This window comes from Oryza brachyantha, chromosome 5 (genome assembly GCF_000231095.2).
Source record: "Oryza brachyantha chromosome 5, ObraRS2, whole genome shotgun sequence".
NCBI classification, from domain to species: Eukaryota; Viridiplantae; Streptophyta; class Magnoliopsida; order Poales; family Poaceae; genus Oryza; species Oryza brachyantha.
In genome coordinates this window covers 4,155,932-4,168,980 of record NC_023167.2, presented here as the reverse complement: position 1 = coordinate 4,168,980, position 13,049 = coordinate 4,155,932, and the positions used below count along the sequence as shown (strand labels likewise).

The 13,049-nt window shown below is 40.0% G+C and overlaps 1 protein-coding gene and 1 pseudogene across 1 annotated transcript; one reads left to right on the top strand and one right to left on the bottom strand.

Annotated features, from left to right (window-relative positions):
• Positions 1-1,593: 1,593 nt before the first annotated feature.
• LOC102718459 lies at positions 1,594-2,960 on the bottom strand (annotated as a pseudogene).
• A 7,183-nt stretch (positions 2,961-10,143) lies between these two features.
• On the top strand, positions 10,144-12,114 carry LOC102718178. The gene is made up of 8 exons (XM_040524290.1): positions 10,144-10,181; positions 10,250-10,317; positions 10,863-10,909; positions 10,992-11,139; positions 11,255-11,269; positions 11,341-11,539; positions 11,708-11,769; positions 11,851-12,114. The coding sequence occupies exons 1-8, from the start codon at positions 10,156-10,158 to the stop codon at positions 12,036-12,038; spliced, it is 753 nt and encodes a 250-aa protein (XP_040380224.1). The 5' UTR covers positions 10,144-10,155; the 3' UTR covers positions 12,039-12,114.
• The last annotated feature ends 935 nt before the right edge of the window (positions 12,115-13,049 follow it).

Here is a 13,049-nt window from a genome sequence, read left to right as displayed (position 1 = left end):
CGTAGCGTAGGGGGCTCGAGTGCCGCTAGGATAGGACGCTCTGGCTTTTGTAGAGGCTGACTTGTGGGGCCACGCCCTGTGCCTGTGTGTGGTGTGGGGATAGGGGAGGATTGCAGTGGGGGTACTAGTGGAGTACTTGACTTGTTTTGTCGGTGTACAGCGAGATTCGGATGTGTGTGCAAGTACTGTGTAGTTGCACACTTGCAACGAGACAGATGCGTGTATCGTGACTGTGGCTTTGTTGTGGCATCGATCGGTTACTGTCAAATGTCTTTGCCATGGGAGGATTGTCAAAGTCCATAATATTCAATTTAGATGAAAATTTGTCGACGGGTACCCGTTTCGTTCTAAAACAAATTAACTGAAACTTTTTCAGTTTTGGCTCCATCGCTTCGTAGTTGTAACTGTTTATAAACCAAAATTTAAATTTTAGAACTTAATTTTGAACTTGATTTTATGGTTTTTTCATCATGATTTGTTTTACACATTTCGCTTTTGAGTCGCTATGGATACGTATATAAAAGTTTATCTGCAAATTATTTTTCATTTGCAAAAAACATGTTTTCGCTTATTCCTCCAAAAAGCGAAATGACGAGAGCCACAATGTTAAACTCATCGTCTTATTTAAAAAAATTATGATTAATAATTTTATTTTTATTAAATAATAAATCATGGATATTAATTTATGTGTGACAAATTTTTTTGAAAAAATTTTGAAAATTTTTCAAATAAGACGGATGGTCAAATGCTCGATAAAAAACCAAAAATAGTTGGTTTTTTATGGGATGGAGGGAGTAGTTTCCACATGTATTAGCCCTACCCCTAGTAGGTGTCATGTAGTTCATGTGACTAACATGGCTTAGGTTGCAATATCTATGCCTGAAAATAGTTAGATTATCTATACGTGCATATGTGATTTAAAGTTAACATTATTTAATGATGAGGACCGAGACTGGGTCTATGATGGGAATGTTATGTGACCTGGTTAGGTTAGAAGATGAACTAAGGTCCAAACCAGTTATGAATACAGGTAACGATGTTAAACACAAGGTAACAAAATATTGAGTATTGAGTGTATACTGTATGGGGACGGGATCGTAATAAGCTTTAAAACGTGTGCGCAAGTACCATAGAAAACACGAAGGAAACTCGAACGAAAATGACCGGTTGTAGAGGCTGCTACACAACATCAAGATACGGCAGCTGTGCACGTGACGATCGTGTTGTGGCTCCATGGTTGTGCATGCACTTGGCAATCTAGCTGCGTATAGTACAGGTGGTAGGGGTGAGCTCTAGACCAAACCCATGGATCAAGCAGGCCGTGGTGGGCTGGTGGGCCGAGCAGGCTCGCTCGGAGGCTGTGGTTGCAGCATGTCAAGAGTAGGAATAAGTTCATATAATGTCTCTCAACATGATGCCGGGTATGTATTCCCTCAAGTGAATACCAGACATTAAAAATCGTTTGGTATAGGTCCCAAGGCTGTTTGGATACAAGTTAACCCATGTTTTGCTTACGTGGCACATCGAGGGACCCACTTGTCAGGGTGTCGTCGGGGGAATGGCAAAGTGTAATTAGTTATTTGCTTAATCACCTTATGCGCAGCTGCAGCCTGCAGACACTGTGTAGAATCCAGTTCCAGGTCCTGCACCGTCCGCCCCTCAGGGCCCTTCCGCCACAACCAGCCCTTCGGCGTCGCGGCCGTCGCCGCTAGTGCCATTGCCTCTCCCCTTTCCAGCTGCCACCAATCGTCGGCGCCTTCACGCCGGCGTGCCGTCCGGCTTGAGCAACCCGTAATGCCGCTCGGACGTCGGACCAGGCTTCATGTCCTCGCTGAATAGCACGAACACGTACACTTGCAGCACCTTGTCGGGCGCCGCCAACGTCCCCTTCCCATGCGCCACCAGCCGCATCAGGTTGCCATTGTACCTCGCCGCGTTCTCCAGCGTGGCCTCGGCCTCGTCGTCGTCGCCCTAGGACAACCACCCGGTCTCCGACACACGCATCTCCACCGGCTTGCAGTAGTTGGTCTTGCAGATCGCGGCGTTTGTTAGAATAAACCACGCCATAGATGCTTTCATGGTGTGTATGTTAGATTGTTAGTATGCGTGCGCCATGTAGTCAGGATGTGCGGTCACGTCCGCGTATACGCGTCATTAGCGGAGTAGCTGCTCAGGTTAGTGGAGTCTCATGCTGTTGTTTCACTGCATGTGCATGGAAATCGGTCGTGTTTGTTGCACAGCTCCACTATAAAGCTGGATGCATCATTGTGTGTTGATGAGTAACGGCGAGTTGGTCTTGGCGAGGAAGGCGAGGAGAGGGCTAATGTACGGGGGGAGCTCGTGGCGGAAGATGGCGGAGAGGGCGGGAAGGAGGAGGAGAGCACGGCGATGGAGTGCGTCGTGCTGACGCCCGCACGGGTGGTCAGGTTGCAGGCGCGACGAGGGCTGCATGGAGTGACTGCATGGCCGGGAGGAGCGACCGGAGCATGGTGATGTCGTTGCCAGTGAGCATCATTGCTGACAGTGACGGTGGTGATGGACATCGCACGGATGTGAGGCAGAACATTGGCGCGCACCCACGCGGCGGCAGCGGACGGGTCGGTGGCGAGGCGCGGGACAAGGCGGTTCGGGAGGCCAACAGTGAAGTCGGCACCGGAGCCGGCGAACGCGCTGAACACGTGCGCGTCGGCGTCGTACAGCTTGACGGCTTGACCCTGGTGGCGTTCAGCGCGCGGAGGAGCAAGGTCGTGGCCTGCGGTAGCAAGTTATCAGCAACCTGACCATAGTTCACCCCTAACGAAGCACCGCCGGCCGCCACCCCGACAAGTGGGTCTTACCATATGCCACGTAAGCAAATCAGGGGTCAAAGCAACCTTGGGACCTATATCAAACAGTTTTTATAACATAAGGGGTACAAATATCTGGTATTTGACTTGAAAAACGTAATACAGACTCGACATCGTGTTGAGGGACGTAGTATGAACTTATTCCTCAAGAGTACGACTCGATTACAGTTCTAGCACGACGGGAGTATAACTCAGGTATTGTGCGTGTGTTTGGTTGGTACGATATCGCAGCCATGCTCAGTAGAACCATATAGGCTAGGTTAAGCCAGGATATTGGCATACACAAGTAGTTTGTTTGGTTACTTGGTACGGAGGATTTATATTTGTAGGGATGTTGGTTGGTTGATTGTATTTAATATGTTACATGAATAACTTAGGATAAAAAAATAGTATCAAAGTATTCTATCATATTAGTCCTTAGTATAGCTTAATACACATTAATATCATTTGATTGATGCTAGTTATATTATAATCACATCATACACATTAATATCATTTGATTGATGCTAATTATATTATAATCACATCATTATTTTGGCCAGTATGGGCTTGGTGGGGGAGAAAGGAGTTTGCTCTCTGTTCCCCTGGAGCCAAGCTGAGTAATGCCTCTTGAATTGGGACAGCCAGGCTCCCGAACATATACACCTAACCAAACACAATGTATGGTTATCACTGGAGCTTGGTTTTATCAGACAAGGTTTATTTCTCTCCTTTCAAAATGCATTGGTATATTTATTCCCTTGACAATGATTTCATCAAGATTTTCAAAACAGAAAATTTAAGACATGAAAGTGTATATTTGAAGCAATACTAAGGCCACGTGCTTTGCCCCCTCAAGTTAACTTGTCCCTCTCGTTTTCCGTGCGCACGCTTCCCGAATTACTAAACGGTATATTTTTTGCAAAAATTTTCTATAGAAAAGTTATTTAAAAAATCATATTAATAAATTTTATATTTTACAATAATTAATAATTAATTAATCATGTATTAATCTATTACTACATTTTCCGTGCCAGAGATAAGTTAACTTACCCCCTACCTGCCGAATGCAGCCTAAGACTCATCCAAATTTTCATTTTTTTATTCATTCAGAGCTTTGAAATATATTAATAGCAACTAAAAAACATGTTTTACAAGAGAAGGTTTAGTATTTGGTAAATTGTAATTCGTTCAAACTATCATTTTTAGGTATAAATAGAAGAGGTGTTGATACCCTGCATACAGCTTTTGCTAGAAAGCAGAGCAATTTTTTTGATCCTTGAGAAATATAGGAAGAGACCATATTTTTAGTGTAAAATTTGGTAGAGATTCCAAAAATTTAAGTATAAATTTTGGTACTTAGTGCTACTTTCTCAATGATCGTAAAATTAACCTGGAAACAAACATTAGAGTTTGAGAGTAGGTGCTTCGTGTGCACTTTGTAAGCACAAGGGCTATGTTCTTTTATACATGAAGGACGAAAGATGAAAATTATTTGATTTTTGCGATAGCTATTTAAGGGTGTAGACAATGAATTTAACTACAAGAAAGGTAAAAATCTAGAGTTTAGCAGTTTTAGAAGCATGTGTGCAAAAGCATAGAAAAAAACTGAGAATAATCTGCGTAAAAATGCATCCATATTGATGCAAGAAAGTTGATCTATAATCAAGTTGTGTCTCTTGTTTTGAGCGGTCGGACGGATGGCATAAGGTCCATCAGTATCAATAAGTTAGTCCATCAAATCTTTGGGATTTTTAATTTTCGCTAAAATATTTTGTTGATTGTTTTCTCTTACATTGATCCCCCCTTGGTAGGTTTGGCCAACTATTACGATCCTATAGATTTCATATGGCATATAAGATGAGTTGTACATATAAGGAACGAGAAGTTGAATACAGGATAGAGTTCAAGATTGGAAAGTTTGAATTCAAATTTGTTAGAGATAAGTTAGATACTTGTACAAGAGGATTTCCTAATGAATGAGGAGTGTTTTCCCTTTTGGACTATTGACTTTTGTACAGTCACATTGAGGGTATAAATAGATATGGAGTGCAACTCTAGTTGTAATCACATATTTAGACATGAGTGCTTTATATGAATTTTGTAGACACATCTTCATGAAATAAGTTTGATACTTCTTAAAGAGTTTCATCGGGTTTCTAGGTTTTCGTCAAGATTGGTTTTTCCATGTTTGCGAGCAGTTGCACTAGTGAGATCAAGACGGTTGGACCTACAACATTGCAGCGGTCGGACCAATGACATACTATTGGTTGGACCAGCTAGAGAAAAGTGGTCAGACGAGAGTGAAAGAGGAAGTCTAGCCGGTTGCTTCCAGAGAGAGCTATGACTTCATCTAAATAGAGTCATCTTCTTTTTATGCAAAAAGATATGGATTTTGTTAATCTCACTCTCCACCCCCCTCTAGTAGGCACATCTCATCGTGTATGATCCCACATTATGAAGAACCGAGAGAGATTCTAGGTCATGTCATGAGGCTTACATGCTAGCTGATGAGGCAAAGATCCTGATACCTCTTAATCCTATAAACTGGGCCATAGATTAGGCTCATATGTCTCCATAAGACCTACTAGAGTAGGTAACAGATCATGCAAATGTCGACAAGACTTCGGCCTCAACATTATGGCCATATATATAGGTGTTGGGTGTTAGTTGCCACAACAACAAAAAATGGAACACAGTACAAGGAATTCAATTAGAAGCCAATAATAGCATACCAATACAATGTCGCGATGCTTGTTTTCATTTGTTATTTGATTCTTGTATTCTGTTTTGTCAGCTATTTTATTGAATGTTCCTGTGCATCCTCAGGCAATCTTTATATGTAAGTTAATTTTTATTTATTTAGTCTCAATTAGAGTAATGTTAATACCATAGGCTAAAAGTACGTGCCAAGTCGACTGAAGATAAACATATAGATATAACATTAAGTAGTTCATGACACAATAAACAAAATACAAAATTTGTTATTAATATATGCAACAAACAAGATAAATAATCATTATCAATATATACAACAAACAATATAACAAAATTATTATTAATATATTTCTCAGCTATTCTCTTTTGTTCTATCCCTTTGCAACATTCTCCATGGAGAACTAGCTGGTCACCCTTTACTGGAATATTCTAGCTAGCATGCCAAGCAACACCACAAGCACTAAATTATCTGTGGATGGGTTTTGGTGGTCCTCAAGAGCAACCCATACAGTAGTAGCACTACATTTGAAATTGTGAGTTCATGTCATGGGATCTCTATGGCACATTTTGATACAATTTCAGTAGGTTTACAAAATAGCATATGGGAAAAAGAAGTGTTTCAAACATTGCTATTGGACTTGTACTTGTTTTAATAAAGTTGAATTGTTTCTCGACCTAGACAAAGTAAGGCAGAGGTGACATGGAGTTTACATGTAGTAAAATTGTTTGGTGTGTTTATTGAAAACACGGGAGTTACGAAAAGATCGACACCATACATTCTTGTAAACACACTACGTAGGCCACAATTACTTCTAGTGTAATTTGCTAAATTGGTGTGATTCGTACCATATTGTTAGTTACATATGATGTGTAACATTAGGAAATCCATATGTTTTTCTTGTTGTAGTGAAGTGTTGACAATCACCTCATGACTTGCATGCCCAATTGTTTATGCTGTGGTGCACAAGAAACGGAGGAGAAAAACAGAGTCAACAAGAACACGGAATTGAGACAGATTTCTAGTTTGAGAACACAGAAGTTCTCAAACTACAAATGTAAATACTATTGTCTACTGGTACTTATACTTAGTTTGCTTGAACTAAATGACCTGAATCATGCCATCCCACAAACTCGGGCTCAACTCTGCACACACCACACATTACATCTGTTGCTTCCGGAGACTAGTTGGTGTAAATGTGCCAAAACAATGTTGCATGAAGCACCAAACTTCATCTCGCTGGTACATGAGCAGTGAAGTACTGAAGTTGAGCCAAATGATCAGAACAATGCATCGACCAGCCGAAGATTATTATTGTAAAATGCTAAAGATTAAACCTATGTGTGCCATAGATATATATTTGGAGCGTCGGTTTTGATGGGCTTGGTTCTCATGCAGAGCACGTCCATCATTTCACAGGCATTTCATACCGTGGGAATTTGAACAGAATCAGCAAATCTTGCAGATAAGAGCTGCACAACGAAATTAAATTTCACAGGTATTTTTTTGGCTCATCCTATGTATTTCCACCGTCTTTTGTTAAACCATGAATTTCTAGCATCATTTCCAATGTCTCATAATAGTTAAATATGGGTTGGTAGAACCTCTTGTCATTGTCATGATAGGTCACAAACTCTTTCAAGGGGATGGTAGTCTACACCTCACGATTAGTTAAAAGTCTGATGTTAAAATGAGAGACTGTCCAACCACCAAGGTTCAAATACTAGTGGCCATAAATATTCGCGTACACGGCTGCACAATCGATATGAATTTATTAAGGCCAAGGATTTGCCATGGTATCCATCGCTTTGAGTATGCCCGGTTTAGTTCCAAAAACATCCGTATCGAATCTTTAAACATTTACATTAAGCATTAAATATATATAAACATTAAAACTAATTACATAATTATGGGGAAAATCGCGAGACGAATCTTTTGAACCTAATTAGCACATGATTAGTCATAAGTGCTACAGTAACCAACATGTGTTAATGATAGATTAATTAGACTTGAAAGGTTCGTCTCGCGGTTTCCAGGCAGAATCTGAAATTTGTTTTTTCATTCATGTCTGAAAACCCCTTCCGACATCCGGTTAAACGTTCGACGTGACCCTTTTATCAAAAATTTTTGGTAACTAAACAGGGTCTAAGTTAGAGGGGGCGCACTCATGTGTAAATTGTCTCAGTATGAATTTAGTGAGGTAAAATATTTACGGTTGGTCTATGGGGGTGTTTAGATTGAGAAAATTTTTGGAAGAAGTGTCTAGTCAAATGTTTGACCGAATGTCGGAAAGGGTTTTTGGACACGAATGAAAAAACAAATTTCACGGCTAGCTTGGAAACCGCGAGACAAATCTTTTGAGCTTAATTAATATGTCATTAGCACATGTTGGTTACTGTAGCACTTATGACTAATCATGGACTAATTAGGCTCAAAAGATTCATCTCAACATTTCTTCCGTAACTGTGTAATTAGCTTTTTGGTTCATCAATGTTTAATACTTTATTTAGATGTCCAAAAATTTGATATGATGTTTTTGAAAAAAAAATTTGAAAACTAAACAAGGCTTATGTCTTTTTGAGTCTACGTCAGGAGACGTATTCGTGGGTGTATTAATATGGTGCGCATGCGTGATTGTAATAAAAAGGTCATATACACAAATATAATTTAAATTTAATTGGTCCATAGTGTTGGTTGGTCCGTATAGGAATAAAAGATGGAAATATACTCGATTCATATTTCTTCTCTGGCCTTGATTTATACTTTAATCAATACACATGACACATGGTTTGTATATTGGTCTAGATTCATTAGCATCCATATGAATCTATAGCAATCCTAGAAAGTTTATATTCTGAAACAGAAGAAGTATTAAATTCAGAATAAAAAGATTTTTGAGATAAGTGTCCACATGAAACTCAACTCAAGATTATTAAAAACGCATATTATATATAATATTTTATACATAGATCTACCTACGCATTAGGGAGCGTTATCGCAGTTTTACTATGACAAGCTTAAAAAGTCACCATGTTTGTGGTGAGGGTCAATAAATTAACATGTTAATTAAAAGAAGAAAGTATTGTGTTACAACAGCTCAGTTGCATTGATTCAGTTTGTAACAAAGCCTAAGGGAATAAACACTGTCTTTCACGTAGCAGAAAAACAAAAGGAGGATAGCACCTCCGACATCTTTGCTAGGCTTACCAGCTGCATTTTCAGGCTCAGGAGTATTAAATATAGAAGGATAACCAAACTAATTACATAAATAAAGACTATTTTATTACATATTTTTTTAAGCCTAAGTAATCTACGATTAGCAAATATTTACTGTAGCATCACATACGCTAATCACAGACTAATTAGGCTCAATAGATTCGTCTCACGAAATAATTCAGAGTATAGGGTGGGTTTTATTAATAGTTTATATTTAATACTTCTAATTAGTGTCAAACATTCCATGTGACAAGGACTAAAAAAAGTCCTTGGAAACAAACATCCCCTCAGTCTTCCCATGATCGCTTCACGCCACTTTCCAGGGGTAACTTGATCTTGTCCATTTTTGCAGCACAATCCTACACCAAAAAAACAATGCTTTCTAAACAACCCACAGAGATGATTTAACAACAATATTTTCAAATGCCCAATTTTTCAGAACCCGAACACCAGCACACCTCGGTGACAAGATAAGCAACAGCAGCAGCCCCTCACGGCCACCGAGGTGGATCCTCTGCCATTCCATGATAACGGCAGAGGATGAACAGTGTGATGTCATTAGATAAATCTCAACCGTTCGTTTCGATATGGGTGACATGTGATCTGAATCCTATGGTCATTGGATAAATCTGAGCGGTCCATCTCTCTGCTTTCTTACTGTGCTAGCATGGCAGGTGATCTGAATCCCACGGCCACACACCTAGGCCAGTGGTGTGTGCCTCAGAGGTAACATGATTTACTATTTTCCAATTTTTATGTATATGTTTATGTAGTACGTGCACTAAGTAAAATTTTGTTTTTACACCATGTATGTATACTTATATAGGTTTATCTCTAGGATTTCTACTTTCAAATCATGTCTCTTTTACAAATCTTTATAAGGGCAGATTGTCTGGCCAGGAGCGTGGCACATGGCCCACCGCCCAGGAAATGGAGCTGGCTAGCCCCCCGCCATGTGCCGGTCGTCTCTCCCGGGCAGCCATCCTATGCCGACCACAACGTCCTTCCGCGCCGACGGCCACTGCCGCACGCAATCGCGACCGCGGCCGCCGTCCAGGCCGTCGCCGCGACTACCGTCGCCGGCCGCACCGCCCGCCGCCGCGACCGTGGCCGTTGTCGCTGCGACTACCGGCGCCGTCGTCGCCTACCGCTGTCGCGACCGCCGTCCGCGCCGTCGCCCGACGCTTCCCCAGCCAGCCGCCGTCGCCGCCCGCGCCGTCCACAACTGCCGCGCCGTCCGCGCTCGGCGCCGTACCCGGCCGTCGCACCGTCCCCGGCCACCGCCGCAGCTTCTGCCCGCGCCCAGCACCGTCCCGAGCTGGCCGCCGCTGCCATCCCCGGCCGCGCACGGACGCCGCCGCCTCCCCGTGCTCCCGCGCGGCGCCGCGCCGCCGCTGCATGCCTCTGTCGCCGCCTGAGAAAGAGTGAGGAAGAAAATTTCCTTCCCTGTTTTGAGTAGTTTGAGTAACATCATGTCCGTTTCTCTGTACAGTGGAAGACGCCAAGATGCAAAGGAAAGGCTCAAAGCAACCAGCCAAGTTGCTCCTGCAGCTTTCAGAGGTGCTTCTATATTGGCCTTTATGTAACACTAAAAGAGTAGTAAGTAGGGAGCACATATTGAGACACTAGCTATGTGAATTTCTCAAGAAAACTAAAGTTCCAAGAGCCATATTTATCTTGTGAATTTGCAGCCAGAGACAGAAAAACTAGATATGTGGCCATTTAATGATCTTATGCCCATTTGTTATTATAGCCTTGACCCAAGAGAAAAATGAAATGTTGAAGCCCATGTAATGTATGAGAGAGCATTGGAATTTAGTTCATTGTTTATTGGGTACAGAATACGGACATATAAACACAAGGACAAATACACATCTACTCTGCTTTAGTCGTTCTATATGAAGTAGGATGGGATGCCAGTGCATTGGTTTGTATACAATTTATCTGGCACTCAGATAAACCAAAGTCTATTTTGACCTGGGACATTGCTTGCTTACAATTATCTTTTGTCAAGTGAGTACCATCAGCTGAATGCTGATATGAAAACAGTGAGGAGAGGAAAGCTTTTGCTCTTAACTGATGTTATATTGGTGAATAATATGCAGTTGCAGCATGTGAAGCAACAATGGGACTCTACATGGAAGCAGGCCAGGTTTACAGCAAGTCTGCCACAAGCACATTTAGGCTTGTATGGTTTTAGGTGACAGTTTTTTTCATGATTACCTTTTATACAGGATATCAACACCTCTGTGTCCCCAGATAATTTGGTTGACATATCAATCAAGGATGATAATATCAAATGGTCGGAGCATAACTATCTGAAATTTTGGGTTAATGCTATCAAAGGACTTATTGCACTTCTAAATGGAGAATCAGAATCAGGTTGTCTTTATTTACGATGGTCTAGGTATGCCTGCTAGATCATAGGAAAGGCGTTTTATCCAAAATGATTTACAGTTGTTCTTTGATGGATGCAATGACCTCTGTGCTGGACTAGGCAATGAACAAACTGGTAAGCCAGTCCCTAAGACAATTCAGTCTTTTCTGCAATTATTTCATACACGGTATTGATGTTCCTTGCAGAAAATGTTGTCCTTTCTTATGGCGAATATCTCCACTGTCTTGGGGATTTTCCTTCGGCTACACAAATGTATGAGAGGGTTCTAGAGGCATTAAGCACACAAAACATGTCTGGAAAATTTTTATCAGCATGTAACATGATTCCAGAGGAGGTTTCTCTTGGGGCAACCTGTTCGTATGGCCAGCTCTTATCACATTCTGGGTAAGATGCTGATTTCTGAGTCTTGTATGTTGTCATTTTTACTCCAAATGTTATATCGATAACCTTGAAAGCGTGCTTTTTGAAATGTAGCGATTTTGTATCCCCCTTTACTTTTATGGAGGTTCCAGCTTCCAACACAGAACATTTTGTGTTTTCCTTTGAATTCAGGAAGTTCAATGAGGCAGAGGATTATCTCACAAGAGCGCTAAAGAAGGCTGAAGAGAAATTTGGTTTGGCACGCATACTTATTAAATAGTACCTGACAGTAATAGCATTGAATTACCTATACTGTAAGTTTTCCATCCATGCAGGTGCAAATCACCCAAAGGTCGGCATTGTCTTGACTTGTGTAGCTAGAATGTACAAACTGAAAAGCAAAATCGGAAGGAGAGAGAGAGAAAGAAAGAGGAAAAAAAAGGGAGAGAGAGAGATTGAGGAGAGGGAGGAAAAAAGAGAAGAGGATGACATACGAGGCCCAGTTGTAATAGACTCAGAATAAAGAGGACAGATGGATATATTGTTGGAGTAAAAAATGAATTTGAGTGGACAAATGAAATAGAGATTGGACAAATAGATATTTGAAGAGTCTAATTTGGATTATCTGTTGCAGATACTCTGATTATACTAGATAGTTACAACCATCTCTTCGTCTACCGGTAAAAATTTAAGGAAAAAAAGCTCTCAAGCTACCGTTATTCTTCAAAACTTCTGTTAATTTTTGAAATATGCCCTTTCATCTTTTACCTATAAGGTATGTCAGAAAATAATAAAAAAAATTAGATTTTTCCACACAAGGATGAAGACAAAGTGCTTAGGCTATTAAAAATATATAAATAATAATTATTAAAAACAAGAACAAATTATATCTCCTCGCAAAACTAAAATCTAGAAGACATTGAATTTTCTAAAAATGCAAATATATGTTTCATCATTATTTGACAATTTAATAACTCCATCCAGTTTAATAATTCTTATCATTTTGATAAGGTTAAGGTTAAACTTTTAAAACTTTGATTATTAAAAAATTTGGAAATATTTACTTTAAGGACACTAAAACAACATGTATAGATAAGCTTTTAAGAAACACTTTCATAAAAGTAAATTGTATTTATTTATTATATATTATAGTACAAAATCATAATTAATGACTAATTTTGGAGATTGTACCGTTGTGCAAAACGACGGGTATTGAATACAATTTAAGATATGCAAATACTACAAAAAGTGTTTGTGTTTGGGCTGTAGAAAAACACTTGAAGTTTTTAAACATATAAATATACTCCCTCCGGTCAACATATTTGTCTTTTAGAACAAGATTTGATTAAATTTTTAAAATTCCACCATCGATTATTTCTTAAATGCTTAGATTAAATACAATACAAATAATATACATAGATTCTTCTCAAAAAGTATTCATAATATTATAGACTTATTAGGTTTTATAAGTTTATTTTAATAGAAACTTTCTTATCTAAATTTTAAAAGTTTGATCAAATCTTGTTTCTAAAAT

Coding starts and splice junctions, on each gene's coding strand:
- LOC102718178 (XM_040524290.1), top strand. CDS start 10,156: ATGCCTCTGTCGCCGCCTGAGAAAGA. Junction 10,910..10,991: donor TCTACATGGAAGCAGGCCAG/GTTTACAGCAAG, acceptor CCTTTTATACAG/GATATCAACACCTCTGTGTC. Junction 11,770..11,850: donor GAAGGCTGAAGAGAAATTTG/GTTTGGCACGCA, acceptor CCATCCATGCAG/GTGCAAATCACCCAAAGGTC.